The sequence below is a fragment of the Typopeltis vanoorti genome, chromosome 13 (genome assembly GCF_054136105.1).
Source record: "Typopeltis vanoorti isolate ZY-2024b chromosome 13, IOZ_Tvanoo_1.0, whole genome shotgun sequence".
In the NCBI taxonomy this organism is placed as follows: domain Eukaryota; kingdom Metazoa; phylum Arthropoda; class Arachnida; order Uropygi; family Thelyphonidae; genus Typopeltis; species Typopeltis vanoorti.
In genome coordinates, this window is record NC_143561.1 from 20490922 (window position 1) to 20512289 (window position 21368).

Genomic DNA, 21368 nt, shown 5'->3' on the forward strand with positions numbered 1-21368 from the left:
CAAGGCTATCTCTTCCTTTATTTTAACACCTAAAGTTTGGAAACGTTATGTGGATGATGTCTTCATTGTTTGGAGCCATGGACATGAATCCCTTATGGTTTTCCTCGAACATCTCAATAGCCGACATCAAAGTATTAAGTTTACTGCTGAGCTTGAAACGGAAAATTCCTTGCCTTTTCTTGATGTCAAACTGACTCGCTCTTCTGGTAAACTAAAAATATCGATATATAGAAAGCTCACACATACCAACAGATATCTGCACAGTCAGTCTCATCATTTCCCTCCTCATAAGCTTGGAATAATTTCCACCTTGGGACATAGAGCCCGTTCTCTTCTTGATGACCCAAATGAACTGCTTACAGAAATAAACCATCTGAAAACTTCTTTCGAAGTTAATGGATATTCCAAGAAAATCATTGACAAATTCCTTCTTAATCCTCCTAGACATCACTCAGAAGAAACAAATAGATTCAAAGGCAATATATCTATTCCTTACATAAGTACTGTTTCACACAAATTAGCAAAAGTTCTAAGAAAATACAATATCAGAACCTTGTTCACTCCACTTCCAAAGATCCGTTCCTTAATTAGCCACCCAAAACCTTGTCATCATCAACTCAAATACTCTGGTGTATATAAAATATTATGTGATTGCGATATTCCTTATTTTGGGCAAACAGACAAATCTGTCGAAATGCGTATGGAAGAACACATGAGAGACATTACTTACAAGAGACAGCGAGCGAGTGCATTATCAAGTCATATCCTTTTCTCGGCTAATCCTAATGATGATAACCAAAGTCACAAAGTCTGCTGGAAAAATCTACTAATATCTTCCATTGCAGTGACGAAATAGAGAGAAAAATTGTGGAATCTAGAGAAATCATCTTCAATCCTGTTCATCTAAATAACAACTTAAGCTACAACCTCCCAGATAGTCATTCAGCTGTAATCATGTACTGCCGTTCACGTGGTGCAGCAAGCACGCACTTTCCCAACAATGCAACAAACGAAAGAACAGCTTCAAACACAACTACAATGTTTTCATGCTAATTATGTATAAAGACTGTCTATGTCGTTCATAGTCTTTTAACCCTCAATGTTTAGTGTTTTTTCTTTTATAATGTCACTTGAAGAAGGCTGTTACAGGCCGAAACTAGTAGTATGTTTATATTAAAACCTTTTTACTTAAATCTCGGTTCTAGTCATTTAATTCTTCATAAAAAAAAATATATATATATATGAAAGGAAGTGCGCTCTTCAGTGCACACTTTTGTTTGCTCTTGCTGAGGTAAAAGAATGCAAAGAATGATATGAATAGGCTGGAATTGTGGGCATGTGAAAATGGCTATCAATTCAACATAGGAGAAATATGCAGTTTGCTGTAACGAGATATTCAATGTTATATTATATTAGCGATATGATGCTAGAAGAAACTGATCTGGCTAGTGATCTTGAAGTTTGAGTTGTATTTGCAATCTCTGGTTACATAGCAAAGAATGCAATAAACTCAGAGGATAATTGCAGTGCTGAAACAAACTTGACGTGTAATTATGAAGTCATTTTGCCTATTTACAACCTTGATACAACCCTACTTGGACTATTGTGTGCAGGCCTTGGAGGCCTGGTCTCCTGGTTTTCATGTCGATGTAGTGGAGAGAGTGCAAAGAAGAATGCCGAAGATGATATTGGGATTTTGGAATGCAGATTGTGAAGGCAAATTAAGAATTTAAGGACTGCAGACACTAACAAACAGGAGAAAGAGGGGGTCATACGAGACACCAGATACCACAGATAGTATGCCAGCTCGAATAGTAACAAGTCAGGTAGCTTCCCAGTCAACTGGTGCAGAATCCCGTTGCCATATACCCTGCCAGGTCATTACTGGTGAGGCAGTTTGCATAGTGGTATGCGGGAGGCACTGTCGAGGCCACGGAATGGCAAGGAGACCGATCGCTTTCTGTGTGGGTGTCATGTTCATGAGTCTCTCTCTCCCCATCTCCCACTGCATGTCACCACTCTTTACTTTCATCTAATAAAAAATGAAACATACAGTGATGGCAACACTACAAACAAAATAAATTTTCCCTCAACAATCAGTTCATCCACAGAAATCAAACCAAACATAATATTCCAAACTTACCAGGATCCCTACAACAACAACAACAACAACAACAAAAAAAAAAAAAATCATTTCCATATAAACAGCATTCATCACTACTTACGGACATCCAAACCAGACCTCCTCTTAACAAAAATTCAAAGTACAGTTACATCAATCACAGTTCACCTTCAGTGTCCAAATTATACTCTTCACAATTCATTTCACCACAAAGGAGATACCTGTGCCTTTGTTTGTTTGTTCTGACATTACCTACCAGAGAATGCCAAATTTAGAATCCAAAATCCCTGGCCCCACATAGTAACATTCATCTGCTGCATTTACCGGTCTCCAAACTCTGAAAACCACAAAGATCTCTTTGTCTTAGAGCCTCTCTATGAAACTACCATCTACAATTTAGCTATCCAAACAGCGAAGTCATCATCCTAAGTGATCTGAATGTCCACATTTCCAACTAGCTCTCCTTCTCCAACACTACCGATCAAGCTAGATATGATGTGGAAGTTTTTGTTGTAAGTAATGATTTAACACGTCATGCAGCTACCCATTCCCAGATAATCTCCTCCACTTTCATTTTTCATTTGTTGTTTCTGCACTCAGCATTCTCAGGCAATGCATTCCATTCACCTGCCAACCTCCATGTATGCTTCTCTCTCCTTATATAGCATTCAGGAATGGCCTCTTATTCTTCTGTTTCACTTTATGAAAAATTCCTTCCACATTAATCCAGTAACCATCTCTTACCAACTTATGTGTTAGTCATCCTCTCTCCACTCTTCTTATCCAGAAGGCTCTGCAACTTGTATTTTCTCAATCATTTTACATACCCAACATTCTAGAAACAGGAAACCATCCTAACTAATCTTCACTTAACTCTTTATCCTCATTACTTTGAAAACCAGTTGACCATATCTACAGACAGTAATCCATACATGGTTGATCAAGGCCTTGTAGGAAAGCTACATCCTGCTTCGTTGTACATCAGCTCCCTCTGCATCATTTCTGTAATCCATTCTGATGTCTGACAATTTTAGCAATGTGTCCTCTAAATTTCAGGTCCTTATCTACCACTGCCACTCAGATCTTTTATTTCTAATACTTCAAGCAAGATATCTCCACCAGTTGTATACTCTATGTCCTATTCACATTCATACTCTATATCTTATCCTATTCTATATGCCATCCATATTCGAACTTTACTGTCTGCTACACTGAACTAGCAATTCCATTCACAATCTCTTCCAATCTTCCTGTGAAGCTAATATCTGCTTCACTCCACTTAGTTCTTTACTTTGCATCAGCTCCAAAACAACTGGATATCTCCATTTAAACCTCTATCAGTATCATTAACATATGAGTTAAACTGCAACAGTCCCCAAAATAAATTCCTGGGATCACTTCCCCCCCCCCCCTTTTCCATACTCAACTTATGGTTACCTGTCAGGCAGCCACTCTCCTATCTAGTGCACTAATCTGTTATCTAACTATTTGTTCTGATATAATTACCAAGATGTGATGTGATACAGTAATCTGTCATAGACCTTTGAAAAATCTAAATATGTTACTGTATACATTTCCCTTATCCAAATACATTTGTCACCTTGTAATACATGAGCATATTGCTAAAACATGAACTCTGGCCAAATACGTGTTGACCTTCAGTGAGAATGCTGCTGTTATCAACAATTTCTGGATCCTAGTCCTCATCAACCTTGTCAAAACCTTAATCACCATTCTAGGTTGCATAGATCATCTCCTTTGTGAAGTTGAACAATCTTCCCTAAAATTTAAACTTCTTTGGGACTCACTCCTCCATTCCTTGTACACTCAGGCTCCACAAACTGTCACACAGTGATGAAAATGCCTTGATGAATTGTTCAATAAATATCTGGCCTATATTCTCCACATTGGTTACCATGCTACCATTTTGTCTCAGTCATTCTCCTATTCTTGGCTTATTGCTGCTCATGGTGCACTTCTGCTACCCTCACCAAGTGAGTTAACTTTGTGGCCTGGTTGGCTGAGTGGTTAATATACTCGCTCTCCACAGGCTGCAAGTACAAATCCCACAATGTCACATGGATATTTGTGATTATTTTTCGATGGGAGATGAATTTCATCATCTGGTGTGAGACCAAGTCTCACTTATTGAATGCCTGAAGTGGCTTGAAAAAAGTTCTCTGTTTGGTTGTATCATGTAAAAATAAATAAAAGTTGAAAAATAATATACTATAGATACTGTATGCTTACATCCCTTTGTGGATGGGAGTTACATTAAAAATAGACCTCATGGTTATGACCCACTCATCTTATGCTGTTTTCATAATACCTTCTTCCAGAATGCATACTTAATCTCTCTTCTTTGATCTGTTTGAATTGCAGACATTGAAGTCTCCAAGGAAGATGATCTCACTATTTGAGTGTTTTGACTGCAGAAAATCAAGCTTTAAGATAAATACTTGAAGAGGCAGGCCAATGTGTTTATACTATTACAATTTGGGGAGCAATAGAAATAACAAACAAATGCAGCATTTGGTAGACGGGGAAATTTTGAGTCGGAGCAAATCAAACAGAGTGGGATTCGATGTATTCATTCTCTAATATGCAATGTCAGTTCTGATAAATACACAAGTGCTGACTTTGTGATAGAAGGAATTGTGCAATGTGTAGTTTGAGTAGTTTGATCAAGGCCTTATAGGAAAACTACATCCTGCTTCGTTGTACATGGCAGCATGCCACTTCAATCCTCCAGTAAGCAGAGTGGGAGTGTTTTGATGGGGTGAAAGATATTTACCACCTAGAGGTCCAGTTAACATTTCCTTGAACTAGTAAAGATTTGCCTTTGCAGCAGCAATACTTACCAAATATTCCAGAACCTGTTTCTACAAATGCTTACCATTTATGGAATCAGGCTACACTTCGGGAAGGTAGGGTTCACATAACTGAGAAGCTATATCATGTGCATCATTATCATCATCAAATTCCTGATATATACCTTCCAGGGATATACAGGATATGATAGTACTACATGAAAAATTTACATCATTACTAGTGGCGGCCCGTACATAAGCACTGTGACACTGCAGCACACCCAAGGAAAAAATGAAAATTTTAAATTTTGTTTGTGTTTATAAATAATAACAATGCTTACAACATTATATAAATGCAATACAATATGTTAAAGGTTACAGCTTTTCTAAATCACTTAGAGAATTGAACAACGTAGATCCGAATATAAATTAAATTATACTTTAATAAATATTTCCGATATTTCGGCAACATCACGTTGCCATTTTCAAAAGGAACTTTTGAAATTACCAAAAAAAAAAAAAAAAACATGACCTCACCTCCTGTTACAGGCCTTACAGAAAATTGGCATCCTTTATCTGCTCCACCAAAGACCAACCACTTCCCCTAGACCTACCTGGTGTATACCAGGTCCCTTGCAGGTGTAAACTGTCGTACTTTGGCCAGACAGGCAGGACAGCGAATATCAGAATTTCTGAACACAAGGACTACATCCGGTTTCACAAGCACAGCCATTCTGGTCTTGCAAACCATGCTCTGGATACACGCCACAGAATACAGTGGAAGAAAGCTACAGTAATACACCATAGCAAATACAGATTCGAAAGACTATTTATGGAATCAGCCTCAGCCCTAAGAAACTCCCCAAACCTCAACAAATTTGGTTGTATGCGACTGCCTCAAATTTGAGAGGCATACATCAGCAGACCTTCAGTCCAACGGCCAAGAACACCTACTTAGCCCGCTAGAGGACACCATCAGGACTTCTAGGAGAACAATAGCTTCATACCTTTATTCTCAGTTACTGTGTTGTAGTGCCTGCGTGCACGAGCCTTTTTGTAAGTTCCTTTTGAAAATGGCAACGTGATGTTGCCGAAATATCAGAAATATTTATTAAAGTATAATTTAATTTATATTCGGATCTACGTTGTTCATTTCCCTAAGTGATTTAGAAATGCATAACCAACATATAAGCCTGTCTATGAGAAAGGTTACAGCTTGTTTCGACATTGATTGAATAGTTAATTGGAATTGTTCGATTATCACTTTAGATTACGAAACAAATACATTGCGATCTAACACGGTGTCAGAATTATCAAATTCAACCAATCGCAGCTTGTCTCGCCGATATTCGTTTGCGCTTGTGATTGCACATTACAAGTAATTCCAACACTGCTTAGTTGGGCAGTGTATCATATGCTTCCGCGTTATTTTTGAGATACAAAACTTTTATTATTGGTGTTTGTTTGTGGTGAGAGTGAAATATTTTTAATAAAGCAATTTTTTAATATGTAAATTTATTTATTAATAAATTGGTTACTGATTAGGTAAAAATAATTTTTTAGTTTTTAATTTTGTATATGCAGCACCTCCCACTTAAAATTTTCACTGGCTGCCACTGATCATTACTAACTTCCTATCTACAATTTTCCTCCAAATCAGTCTTTTACCTGTCAAGACTCCAGTATTATCAGATCTTATATCAGTATTATCAGATCTTATATTTCAGTCTTCTAAGGCACTTTTTACTGTATCAGTCCACCTACTTGGTCTTTCTCTGGGTCTTTTTCTCAGAATTTTGAGCAGAGAACAGTTGTTTTGCTAATCTTTCCTCTGCCATTCTGTTTAAATGACCATACCACCTGGGATTAGCTCTGCTAATGCATTCCTGGATGCTGACAATGTCAAGTTCTTTCCTAATATCCTCGTTTTTAATATGATATTGCCATTGATGCCATCTTTCTCAGGACTCTCATATCTGCGGTCTCTAGTCTTTGGTCAAGTGTTTTACTACTGACCCAGATTTCAGATCCATAAGTTAAAACTGGTTCGAACACTGTCTTGTATACAGTTAATTTAGTATTTTGGCTAATTTCTCTCTTCCATCTAAATTTATTCAGTTGACTTCCTACCATACTAGCTTTGTTGATTCTGTTGTCTATTTCCATATTTAATTTACCATCTTCACTAAAAATCGTACCTAAGTAGCTGAAATGTTTTACTTGTTCTATTGTTTCTCCATTCACAATGTAGTTGATATTTTCAATATTTCTGCCTGTTTTGATTGTCTTTGTCATTTTAATGCTGACCTACATATCATATCTATTTCAATAGTTATTCAATTTAGTCAGGGAATCTTGCAGACTTGTAGCAGATTTATTTAAAAGTATAACATCATCTGCATAAAACAAAGAGCTAACATTAACATCTCCAATTTTGATATTAGGTTTAATACTACTTTCCTTCATAATGTGATCTATATAGATAATGAATAACAGAGGGGGATAATGTACATCCTTGTCTGAAACCAGAATTAGCATCAAACTATCTTCCTGTACTTCCTTCAGTTCTAACTGCTGGCTTACAACTCAATTAACATCATAAAACTGTAGCATTTGGAATAGCTTCTCTCTTGGCACCTTGTCATATGCCTTTTGCAGATCTTAAAACTTAAATATAGATCTTTGTTATATTCCCATGATTTTTCAACTATCTGTCGTAAAGTGAAAATCTGATCACGACAGCCTCTATTTGGCCTGAATCCAGCTTGTTCTTCACCAATCTTCTCTTCCACAATCCTTCTCAACCTTTTCTCTAGTATACTTGCATATATCTTACCAGGAACACTCAGTAATAAAATATCTCTAATTCTCACATTCAGTTTTATTTCCCTATTTATATATGGGTACCATGAGAGCTCTACTCCAATCATCAGGAATTCGTCCCTCTGTCCATGCCTTCTGGACTATGCAGTGCAGCTACTGTAAGACTTTTATACCTCCATACTTGAGCATTTCTGGTCAAAATATCATCTACTCCTGCTGCCTTTCCACATTTCAGGCTTTTGATGGTGTTTTCGACACTTCAAGTATGGATATGTATTCCTGACTACATGCCTGGTTAGTATTTTTTACCACTGTGCTGTCATCACTGATTGCTTCATTTAACAATTTTTTGAAATTACTAAATGAATATCTTTTTCTCCTGTTTTCATGTTGCCTTTTTCATATCTAATTCCTTTTACAGCACTCTTTCCTCCATTTTGAGCTTCTTCAACAACCTCCAGAATATCTTGCCACCTTCTTGATATTTATTTTCTATGTTCTTACCAAAGTTCTCCCATGACTTTTGTTTAGCCAGTTTTACACAGTGTTTGGCTTTCTTACATTTGTCTCTGTATTCTCTAAGAGCACAAGCTGAGTTATTTGACAGGAACTTTTGATATGCTTTCTTCTTTTCCTTCACTGCCTCTTTAACTTCCTGTGTCCACCATGGAGTTCTGATTTTTCTGTTCTTGCAGACAGCCTCACCACATGCTCTCTGGCTGAATCAATCAGTGTTTTCTTCAAGGCTTACCACTGAATCTCCAAGATTTGGTTCCTGTTCTCAAACTCTTTCATTTTTTCTTGAAGAATCTTTGTGTATTTTAGTGTACAGTTCGCATCTGAGAGCTGCTCAACTTTTATTCGCTTTAAAACTTTCTTACATGTCCATCTTTTCAATATGAAATTCAATTTTATCCTGCTCAAGACTAAATAGTAATCAATTTCAAATCTTCTGTACACTCTGATGTCCTGCACCAGGGAGAAAACATCACTATCAACAATAACATAGTCAATGAGACTTTTCTTATTCCTTGCCTCTTCTCTCCATGTGAATTTGTGCACATTTTTATGTTAGAACATGGTGTTAGTAATAACCAGACCATATCCTGAGCAGAAATCCAACAGGTATTTGCCATAATTATTAGCTTTGCTCTTTTCTCCAAATTTTCCCAAAATATTTTTGTATTTCTGACAATCATTTCCTACTCTGCTATTTAGATCCCCAACAAGGACCAACTTTTCCTTTTTTGTTATTTCAGTTGCTTTCTCTAAAGTCTCAAAAAATTCCTCCACTTAAACCTTAGTAGAACCTTCTGTGTGACCATAGGCACAAATAAGTCTCATTGTCCAGTTCCCCATTCTGATATTTGCCCACATCACTCTACTTGAGACTGCCTACCATTCAAGAAGATTAGTCTCGTATTTAGTTTTGAATACTATGGTTACTCCTTCTTTTCTTTGATTGTCATTGCCTGAATATAACATTTCGTATTTATTGTTCAGAAAGATCTCAGCAGCTTTTGCCTTTTTTTTTGTCACCCCTATTATGTCAATCTGGTACTTATCCAATTTCTCAGCTAGCTGCATTGCTTTGCCATTTGGGCTTCTTATGTTGATAATACCGATCTTGAACTCTGGTGATGTTGAGTTAGGGTGGGTTTGGGGATTTGTTCCAGTAGCTGACTTTTCGCTGTTTGTCATGGTTCTTTAACCAGGTGACACCCCAGCTGGCATATAATTCTGTCATGTTGTACCATCATTTGAAATTTTGATTTAAGCCAATAAGAATACAATTTAGTTGGCTAAATTCTACATTTCCAGCCCATTCTCATTCATTCAGTATCCATGTAGATACCTAACAGGGTGCACCACGAGAAGGTGAGGATTGGATATTAGGTCAGAAGCCCTGGTTGGTTCTCCACATTCCTTTAAAGGCTATGTGGAGGTCTCCTCTCAGTTATATAGCTTTTACCCTTAAGCATCCCCTGAGTGCATCGAAATGTCTTTAGGTGATTTTCATTGACCATTGTTAGACCTCTACTTGGTGTATTGGAAGTCTGAAATATTTGGCTTGAAACATTACATGTTTGGGTCTCTAATGCAAGGTTTTCAGATAATTTATACTTGACCTACCCATATTTCTGGGGTAACAACAGCTTACAACATTTGTGGCAGGATTCAAAAAGAAAAAAAAAAAAAAAGATAATACAGAAGTGCGCCTCATTTTATGTTTCTACAAAGAATCAAATTAACTAACATTTCAAAAATCAACAGCAAAAAATTCAAACATAAACAATGAAAAAGACGACAGTATAAATTCACAATGTCAGCAGTGTTTGTGATCATCTTTTGCTTTATATTCTATAGCATTGTGGGTAGAGATCACAAAACAGTATACAGTTTGTTTGCATTTTGATCCATATTGTGAGGACTGCTGAAAAAAATAAGTTATACTAGGATTAGTATTTAAACAGTAAATTAAAAATGTCATCTAAATGTAAAGATGATTCAGCACCTTCCTCAGCTAAAAAAAAAAAAAAAAAAAAGCAAGCAGAAAATCACTTGGAGGTAAAAAATGGAAGTGATTCCATGTATCAAATCAGGTGAGAGTCATTCTGATGTGTGTAAAACAGTAAAGTTAATGCCTTCTAGTTTCAACAAAAGTAAACATTACAGAGAAGATAAAGCATTCACATACAGGAATTGATAATGCAAACGTGTCGGGAACATCTTATTCAAAGGAGTGAGGTAATGAAAAATAGAAAAATTATTAGTGCTGTGGATTGATGATCATAAACAAATTACATGATAACTACAGCAATTAATTTTAATGAAAGTACAGATATTTTGTACTGAAAATAATAGTACATCATCAGTGTGTAGAACCAAGAAAATCAGAGAACAAGAATACAAGGTCATATAACAATCAATTTACCAATTTAAAATGGTTGCCAGCTAGAAATTACTGTATTAATAAATAATATTAAAACTATTTTTGATGTTTAGATGAAATGAAATAAGAATCTCCCAAACTCTGGTGGGGGGGGGGGGGGGAGAGAATCGTTTGGATTCAAGTTAAGCTGATGTTAAAGGACTTCACAACTTTCTCTGAAAAGGCGTTCATATTTAAAATTGCTTCTATGGAGAAGACGAACTTCATCCCACTGGATACTGTGTTTAGTACCCACACTTTTGAGGTTTCACATATTGAATGTAACATTGATGTTCATTAATTATTTTATCTATAGGTTAGCTGTTGTTTACTAGAAATTGTTTTTTACTAGGATAAGAATATAATTTCTTGACATCTTTAATTTATAGTATAACCAAGTGAAAAAACTTTCAGCATCTATCTTTAATCCAGGGTATTTTAGTAATAAGGTGTGATACCTTTTGATTACTTGTATATGGAAATATGACTTCTGCTTTACTTCAACCTTGGTATCACTTCTGGGTCTGGCTCCACTGATGATATTTTATAATGTTCATCTTTTGGCTTGCTTGCTTCTTGGGGAGTAGAGAGGTTCTGCTCGGTGACTGGTCTTTACCTGTCATAGAGTGGAGCTACTGCTGAGTTTCTTGTCCTGGGGTAATTCAGGTCAGCAGTGATGAATTTAGGCCTGTCCTGTTAGGTGTATTCTCCCTCCAGGAGATTGACTACCATGTGTCTCCACTGCATGTATGTATAGAATTACAATGTAATACAGTCCACTCTTTTTTTAAAAGAGAAGTTTTAAAAAAGAGAGATCTTAAACTGTATAAATAACTACCAAACTTTTTTCTTTGTTCCATCAATATTAGTATTTTTTCATTTATCCAAGGTTTATTCCTTTTCCTTTTTAATTTTGGGAGTGTATTTTTGGCTGCCTCGTTGATGCTATTCTTGAACGTTTGCCAGTTCATGTTAATTTCATCAATTGGTGTCTATTTTTTGTGTGAGTTGTGGTGTCAGACTTGTTAAAGGATTTTGTCAATTCTTTTATAAAGCAGTCTAACTTCTTGGTTGTTAAGTGGTTCTGAATTATAAGTTTCTCTTATGGATGGTTGGGTTGTTATCTTAAGCTTTATTTTGATTTTTGCAATCACTGGGTTGTGGTCCGATCCTATGTCTGCTCTAGGATATGTTTTTGTTTGTGTTATTGCATTTCAGAATCTTTTGCTTATTATTATATAGTCTGTTTGGTTTCTATAGATGTCCCCAGGGCTTTTCCATGTATATAGTCTTCTGGGAGGATGTTTAAATAGTGTGTTGGCAATTATTAGGTCATTGGTTTCACAGAATTGAATTAATCTTTCACCTCTTTCATTTCTGATTCCAAGCCCTTGGTTTCCCATACAAAATGAGATTTTTGATGAAATGTCCATGGAAAAGTGTGAGAAAGACCACTACCCAGACCAGTTTTGACCTTTAGTAATGATCCTTTAAGGTCATTCAATGAGGTTTAGGGTGATCATAGATCACTCAACGTTTTTGGAGAGGTATCCCTGCACTGCACTCTACCTCAGTAAAGGTCAAAACTGGTCTGGGTAGTGGTCTTTCCCATAATGCATAGCATTACACATGTCCATAAGGATATGTGCATTGCATTATGGGATACTAATGTAATTGATGTGAAATCATTAGCCTCTGTATACAAGTAGCCCAGTCGTGAAGTGACTTCACATACAAGCATTGTTTGCTTATACTTGGATTAAGGATTAAACCAAGAATAAATTTTCTTGGCATCTTTAATTGATTGACCTATAATTTAACCTGTGTTGTTGTAAGACTTATTAAACAGACATGCCAGTGCTACTGCCATTCCCCTGGAATATTCCCTTAAGATGCAAGGTGATGTGTCATCAAATCCTTTCACCTTATTGGCATCAAGGTTATTTATTTCCTCAAATACCTCCTGCTTACTTACAATTAAGTGATCCTCTCCTATATCCTCTACACTTAAGTTCCTCGTGATTTCACCCTGATGAGGTTGAAACACTGTTATAAATTGATCACTTAATACCTCAAGAACATCACAGCAGTTACCATTCTACCTTTTTCATCTATTAACAACCATAATCATCCTTCTACTTGTCACATGTCTAAAAAAAAAAACTCTAGGATTTTTTCTGATTGAAAAATTTATGATTGAATATTGTACAAATTCTACTAATAGTTTCAAAATGTATTTATCCCTAAATGTTAAGGGCTTCCTGGCATAACATATACTGTGTCATATGAATATACAGTAATGCAGTAACTTCATTATTAATCACTGTACCAGCCTTGATGTGTTTATACATCAGTGAATTCATGGATGTGCATTGCTCATTCAAATATATATTTCATCCACAAAATACATAAGTGTGAATAATGGTTAGTGTAGCCTCCTGCTCTGATAGTGAATGAGTTTAACGCTCCCTAAATTTATTCACCATCAGAGCACTCCCACGACCTTGAAAGTGCTCAATTAATAAATGATTGCCAGTATGGATTCTGCCATTGTCAATCTGCTTACCTATGTTACTCATTTCTGGATAAAGACTATAAAAATTTGGCAAGCCTCAGGTTGCTCTTGATATATCAATGGCCTACTCCAGTTGACTACAACAAAACACAGTTTTGCTAATGACAGCACATTACACTCCTCATTTGATAAGCCATGTGCCACACAAACTATCACATCTAGAACAGCAACCTCGTCAATTTCTGTGCTAGCAAAATACTGTTTTGCCTTATCTTAAGTGAGAACCATTTTCTTACTCTTGACAACATACAAACTTCTATACAAGAAACCTCTCACAGGAATTCAGTTTCTACTGGTTGCATCTTCTATAAATTTACACACCCTCAATAAATACTGTCATAGGGAGCATTCCACAGACCTTTCACCATCTTAGTTGCTCATATCTGGATTCTTTTCACCACCATCTCAAGAAACCAAATATGTGCATAGTAATGTCTTTTGCTTGTAATGCTTTTCTCTCTTGGCTACATTGTAGTCAGCATTCATTATGTAGAATTTATAGAGATAAAAATACATGTTAGAGCAATTACTTTACTTACAAATAAGAAAAATAATACTCGATGTTTTGATTCTCTATATCAGTTATCATCAGGAACATAAATGTGAATAAAACACAAGCTACATTACAATACATAAGTAAACTATAGCATAACTGCTTTGTTAACTGTTTATACTAGCCTGACATCTAGTGAGGGAACGAAAGAGAAGAGCAAAATTTTTTAAATAAAAAAAATAATTTTTTATATAAAAAATTATATAGTAAAAAATTTTAATTAAAAAAACATAATAAAATAGAATATAAATGATAAAAAAATTCTACACAGGGGAAACAGGATGCACAATTCCAATAAGCAAAGATGAACACAAATGCCACATTAAATTTCAACTATGCTAAAAGCCTTTCTGACCATGCACTCTAAACATATCACAGAATACTCTTTCCTCTTTATAAGGCTTTGATACATCCACATCTGGATTACTGCACTCAGGCCTGGTCTCCTTGAGCTCCATATGCTTGGGATTTTTAGACTATCATTATTGTTAAGAATCTCACAGGCCTCCTTAAATTTACGTTCATGCCATGCTTTGGTGGGATGTAAACAACAGGTGCTTTTCCAGTCAATTCTATGTAAAGTGTTCAAGGCATGATTAGAGAGACCAGCTTGACCATAGTTATTATATTTAATGTGTCGTTTACGTTCCTTTTTTCTGATAGGAATTGTGCATCCTATTTTCCCCTATATAGGACAAATTACATGTGCAATGAATACGGTATACTCCAGGGTGGGCCAGCGGAGGGAGAGGATCCTTGGATGAGTTGAATAAGTTCTTTAGTTTTGCAAGAGGTTTAAAGGTGGCTTTAAGGTTGTATTTTTGTAGTATTCTGTTTATTTTTGTTTTTAAGTGAGGTCTTGTACAGAAGTATGTTGATAGTATTTGGGCTGTAACCATTTTTAGGAAAGTATTGCTGAATAACTTTTAATTCATCTTTAAGTGCTTATTCATCTTCAAAGCTCTGTTTTTAGTGTATTAATGACCCCTAGTTTTGGTGTTGGTAGGAATTTTAATATATATTGGCCAGTATGTAGTTTCTGGTAAACAGTAAAGGAAAGACTGCCAGAAGGAAGATGTGTGACAAGTGTATCTAGAAATGAAAGTGTGTGTGTGTGTGTGTGTGCTGCTTTTCACTCTCAATTGTGAATTGTATGCATTTGTGTTGTTTGTTTCTTTAGGTGGCTAAGGAAAGTGTCTAATGTCTGGCGGCCATGGGGCCAGATAGCGAAAACATCGTCAATGTATCTAAGCCAGACTTTGGGTTTCAAAGGAGAGTAATCTAGAGAAAGTTGCTCAAAATTTTTCATGTAAAAGTTAGCAATGGGGAAGGGGGTAATGATGAGCCCGTGGCTGTGCTTTCTTTTTGTAGGTAGAAAGTGTTTTGCCACACAGAATAGCCAGAACGTTGGATGGGAATTTGTCTTGTAAAAAAATAATTGTGTCATTGTTTGGGACATTTGTGTAAAGGACAGGAATGTCAAAACTGACTAATAAATCACTTTTTTCCAGTGTGACGTCTTTAATTTTGTTTACAAAATGTTGTGTGTTTTTAATATAGGAGGGGGAATAACCTACCAACTCCTTGAATGCTGTTGCTAGTTTCTTGGCTAGGTGATAATTAGGGCTGTCTAAATGAATGCTGATCACCATGTAACACTAAAGTACTATAAAAGAGTTTACAACCCTTTCATAGTACAATTTTCCTATTCTTTTTCAAGTAGTAAACACCCTCCCAACAGTTTTTTAGGGATTTCACATCATCAGATTGGAAATCCCTAACTATAAGAACAGAAGAACCAAGTTTGGACAGGTACATAGATGAAAGATGCAATATTTTCATAGCTTTCTCTGCATTGCTAGGGTACTAATTTTCTATATTTAGCCAGAATTCACAATAAACACAAAACTGACAACCCACAAGGTAGATAGACTATACTAAAGAAGTAATCAGCAAACAATGCACTGAGGCTACACAGTATTAGAGTATGACTTCATGTACACCTAATCATGTATCAGTCACGTGGTGTCATTTCAAGCATGTCCATTTTGTTTACCATAGTGCACTCTCTTTTAAAACTAATATAAGGAATATTATAAATAAGATAGCTGGGTTTGTTGTATTGACTCAATCAATACAACATGGTTTGAAGATGATATACTGTCAGAAACAGAAGTGGAAGGATATAGAATTTTCCAGAAGTATAGGAAGGTGAAAAGAAGAGGGAGTTGGTGCCTTTTATTTTTTTAATGATAGCAGAGGAACTGTGTCTGTTGAAAATGGTAGTACGTGTGAAGATTTTGAATCTGGTGTGAAGTTAAAATTAACAGAATGTAGGCCAGCAAATGTAGAGAGAAATAATTGTGAAATATTTAGGCAAATTGGTTGGACATGTACAAATGTGATCCTAATGGGAGATTTTAATTATAGGAATGTAGATTGGAAAGAAAAAGTTCACTGAGAACCAGGAGAATGAGTTTGTTGAATTCTGAGGAATAATTATCTTGAGCAGCATGTGATGGAAGCAGTGGCACACTCATGATTTAATCTTGGGGGGGGGCCGAGTTGAGTAGACGATTTGAGAATACACACTACACATTGCATACGACCTATGATTGAGCATCTGCAGTGATCGCCAATAATACATGATAACCGTGATCTCTGGCCCGGCTTGGGCAAACAAAGTATCGCCCGAGCACTACTTCTTTGCCTTGCGTTCACAACAGCCATGATTCCTGAGAGCCAGAGGGTATTTCCACCTTATGTGACTGCTAATTCATAAGTAGTATAGAAATTGAAGACGCGACACAACATAAATAAAATAAAATAAAAAGAATTTCAATTAGGAAAAGATTTTTGGAAAATTTTCTAGTTTTTTTTTTCTTTCTTTTGGAGGGGGCCAGAGCCCCATGGTCCCCTCCCTGGGTGCGCCAATGGATGGAAGCAACTCAAGGTTTTAGAGTGTCGGATTTGGTGATATCCTCACAGGATGTGATTGTTAATGAGATATCAACACTGCCACTGGTTGGTAAGAGTGATCATGAGGTAATGGTTTGGGGAGTGGTAAAACAGGAAAAAGTTCTGTTAAAAAGGGATATATAGTTCGACCATAGATGCGAGACCTTTCAACACTTCTGTACATGGCAGAAGAAGGAGAATCCATTCAGATAACAGGATAATCAATCCATCTTGTGGGATGAGTTTCATTATTATTACACATCAGAAAATTAGCTTTCCTTTTTATGAACATTCTAGTTTTTAAAGTGGTAACTATTTTGCTTGTATAGCAGTTCGAAAATTTTACTTATAAAGCATGTGATTTTGCGTGTTGGTGATGAATATGTATATCTCCTTATTCCTTTCTTCCCTTCAACACGAGTTGACTCTTCTTGGCACTGTGCCTGCTAAGGTTCTCTCAAAACAAGATTATTTCTTGCTTTTATTCTGGGCAGACTACATATGGAATTATAAGGTGGGTAGTTATGAGAAGCTCCATTGTCAACTAGCATCAGTGTGTTAGGTTGATTAGTTGCACAGAAAAGATATTGATAGTCCATGTGAATTGATAAGGCAGTATCTGATACAGGCAGTGTATAACTGCATACCAAGAATTGAGCAAATAAATAGAGTAGGGGTAAAATGGATGAATAGTGAAATAAAGCAAGCAGTGTTGAAAAGAAGTAATGGAGGAGGTACAGGCAATTGATAGCAATTAGATGAATATAAAGTGCAGGCTAGAAAAGTGACAAGCATAGAGAGAAGATTGGCCAGTCAGGCCAAGAGTAATCCAAAGGATTCTTCTGCTATATGGCAAGCAAGTGGAAGAACAATTATGACAGAGTGATTGTAGCAGATACTTATGATAGTAGCATGACCATTGCAAAGGATGCAGTGGAGAGTTAGAGGAAGGCAAATATTAGGAGAATTAGAGGTGAAAGGATTAAAAGTGTATTAAGTGTTTATTAGGGTAGATATTAATAAGGCTGTGAGTGGGAATGGATAACATATCACCACATATTTGTAAGGAATGTGCAAGAGTTGGCTATGCCTTTGCCCTAGTTATTTAATGAGTTATGCAGTGGAGAAGGTTCCTAATGAATGGAGGGAAGGCAAACACTTCACAGACATAATTCTAGGATAGAGGTTTCCAATGACAGACTGGTCTGCATATCTGATTATAGTCAGTGTATTGGAGAGGTTGGTTAGGAACAGAATACAGGACTGGGTTCTTCGTGATGGTCAGCATGAGTTTGTAAAGGATTGGCCTTATAAATTAGATGTATTATTCCTTGAGTTTACATTGCATTAGTTCTGATACATGCTGTAAAAAGAATGCTATTATTGTGATTTTAAAAAAAATAAAAATAAAAAAACCTGCTGCTTTTATTCTAATAAGAAGAGCCTTCTTGACTTTGATTTGGCATTGTACACCAAGTTATACAAGATATTATGAATCCATCATTATTTTACAACCAAATATTGAATTTGAAACTTAAAATTTCAAAAAATTACCCAAGTGCTTATCGGCCTTCATGTGGTTGCCTTGACATTGCACTTAAAAAAACATGAACTGCTGCCCAGTAGCCCTTATATTTGCCTTTTATTAGCAATTTTGATTAAGGTTTCACTGGCCTGATAGCTGTTTCAAATGGTTGATTCTCGTCAGAGACCAGATAGAAACTATAAGAAGACAAAACTCTCCTTTCAATGCTGTTGCAATACTACATCAATAAGTGTATTTTTTTGGAATGAACTCCTAATTGGTGCATAAATTATAATAGTTGAGGAAAGAACCTAGAAGGTTTCAATTTGGCATGAAATTATATTGTATCCTATACTTGTAAGGTTATAGAAATAACAATAGATTTGTAATATCCTATATTTCTTGCTTTTATTCTATTTTCAGAGTAACTAGATTTCACATAGCAGGACTGAAATATCCTATGAGAATTAAATATAAAATTCAGTTCAGCTGTATTCAAAATTATGATTTATCTATTTTCTAGTACAGTTCTTTGCCGTGCATTTTTATCATTAAATTGAAATTTCCTAATTTTGCATCTAAGATGTACTTTTGTGCATATTTTTTGATTGTTGCATAATTATAAATGATTTCTATAATACAATTTATGTGAAAATTTTTAAATCAAAGTTATTCATAATAACTAAAATATTTTCAGCAGAAGAGGCAGGAGAAAGCTAATATTTCTACCCTTTATTAATCATGGAGTTGAAGTTGCTCCAGTTTGTACTCAAGGACTCCCTCCCTTCCCTGAACTATTGAAATTGCATAAATGTGTCCTGTGAAAATAAAAAAAGATAAAAAAGACTCTATGAGGAAACCCAATCAAACTATTTATTCATATAGTATAATTAATTCATGGATGTGGCTCTTTTTTAGTAGCCTGGGCATCACATAGTCTTTTAGTGCATTTGCTTTCTCAGCTTATTGCAAGCCATAAAATATGAAATGGAACATGTCAGTGACATGTGTACCTGGGCATGCACTGTGTGTTGGGTGAGAGGGTAAATATTCTTTTTTAGCCTCAATGAATATGTTGGTGTTAATTGGACAAATAAAATTGCAACATAATTTTTTTAAATATGCTGTTTAGTTGTATTTTCTTGAAGATAATTTTAATTTATGACAACTGTACAGTTTACTGCTGATGAAAATGCAGTTTTTAAAATATGAACTGATTTTGAATTTAGAGGTTTCAGGCAGTCAAGATTATATTCTGTGATCTGCTAGTACTTTCCGTGATCTGTTTTGTTCCATTTCATTAATGAGAAATGGTGCACACCTGTTAATATAGTGATACAAGGACGCCTATTGTTATGTTGCCTCTCTTTATCTGCTTAGCCAAATAGCACATAATAGCAGGGGCAAGAAAGGCTGCAGTCTTGAATTCTGTGGACCATGTTTGGTGCTGGAAGGTTTTTTTTTTTAACTAATATTAGAAGATATAATTTGTTGCTATATTTTACGGGGATTTTTTTTTTCTCTTCCTCTATCAAAAATCATTGTTTGGTTATAGTGCTGTAAATATAAAGGTTGATAACTGGAATTTTTTTTCCAAAATAATAGTTAGCCTTATGGGTTTTTAACCAGATAGTTATAAGATTTAAAACGGTTTATTATTTAGTATATTGCTGTATGCTATTTATAAATTCTTCTATTTATTTCTGTATAGCATGTAATGATGGTAAAATAGGATCTGTTAATTTTGTGTGATGTAGGTATAACTGAAAAAAATTTAATTGTGTTTACAAATTAAATAAGATTTCTCCTCATGACATTAGAAGTTTCAGTATGTTTATCTTTCATCAAATTTTATATTTGATCTCACATAATTTATTACAAATACAATAACATAGAATTACTGTACTTCCAAGGATGCAGATGTATGTGTGAAGTTGAGAAAGAGCACACATACATGAGTCATTAATTTCTGAGTTTTTGTTAAGAAACTGTTAAACAGTATGGAATGTAAATCTGTGTAGTGAATATAAAATTAATTGCCTTGCAGACAAAATATTTTTGTTGTCTTATTTCTCAAGATTAATTTGCATAGCAAGACTTCATATATACATGCTGCTTATGTATATGATGTGATAGTAAATTAATACTGTATTCCTAGTGAAATGAGTTTGTAACCGTAGTCGTATTCATCATGGCTCTACTATTTAAATTATATATATATATATATAAAAAATTGCTAAAATGAGAAGTGTCACTAATTCCTTACCTCTATGGACCATTTGATCAAATTTGAAAAACACTGTATAGTAAATGATTAAATTTATAAAAATATACTTATTTTATAAATACATATGAGGTAATTTTTCTTTTAAATTGGGAACAATTTTATTTTTGCAAATGTTAGTTTGATTTTAAAAGATACTAGTATCTACAGTATGTGGTACAATTTTTAAAATTTTTCCTTCCCTTTGCCATTTTACTGAGATAGTGTTGTTGTTAACCATTTGAAGGATAAATTAAGTGTGCTATATGATGACAGTTACTTGGTTAAGTCCTGATTATGATAGCCTCTAATTTTGTTTGATAATAGAGGCATTATTTTCTTGAAACCATATATGGTACTGTTTCCCTTAAGAACATGATGCTGTGGCAGCTTTGAGTAATATTACACTGTATCACTTTGTCGCTGAATAAAATATACTTTTCTGTGATTTACATAAGAATGTTTCTGTTATTAGTTTAAAATTAGTTTAAATAATAGATACAAAAATAATATAACCAAAATAAAAACATACCCAGGTGCTGATATAGGTTCAGACCATAACCCTGTTGTGTCCACTTTAAAAATTAAACTAAAAAACATTTCTAAAAGCAATCATACTGAAAGACTTAACTTCACAGCTCTGAATATACCTGACAACATAATGGTATTTAACTCAGAAATTAGGAAGAAATTAGATCATGTAGGATATAAAACAGAAGACAATATACTTTGTAACACAGAGGAAATTGAAAACAGGTGGTCAAATTTTAGAAGTGCAATATATAAGACAGCTAATGAGGTTATCCC

At 35.1% G+C, this 21368-nt stretch overlaps 1 protein-coding gene across 2 annotated transcripts in view; it reads left to right on the forward strand.

The window, feature by feature from the left end:
• Positions 1–21009, forward strand: part of LOC150099979 (kinesin heavy chain-like) — a 579478-nt gene extending 558469 nt beyond the window's left edge. The window contains exon 27 of one of the 2 annotated variants that reach the window (XM_090403282.1): positions 18996–21009. In XM_090403282.1, the coding sequence (XP_090259408.1) occupies positions 18996–19018 (23 nt within the window). In that variant the 3' untranslated portion in view covers positions 19019–21009. The remainder of the gene's footprint in view (positions 1–18995) is intronic. The other variant, XM_090403283.1, reaches the window with a different exon arrangement.
• The last annotated feature ends 359 nt before the right edge of the window (positions 21010–21368 follow it).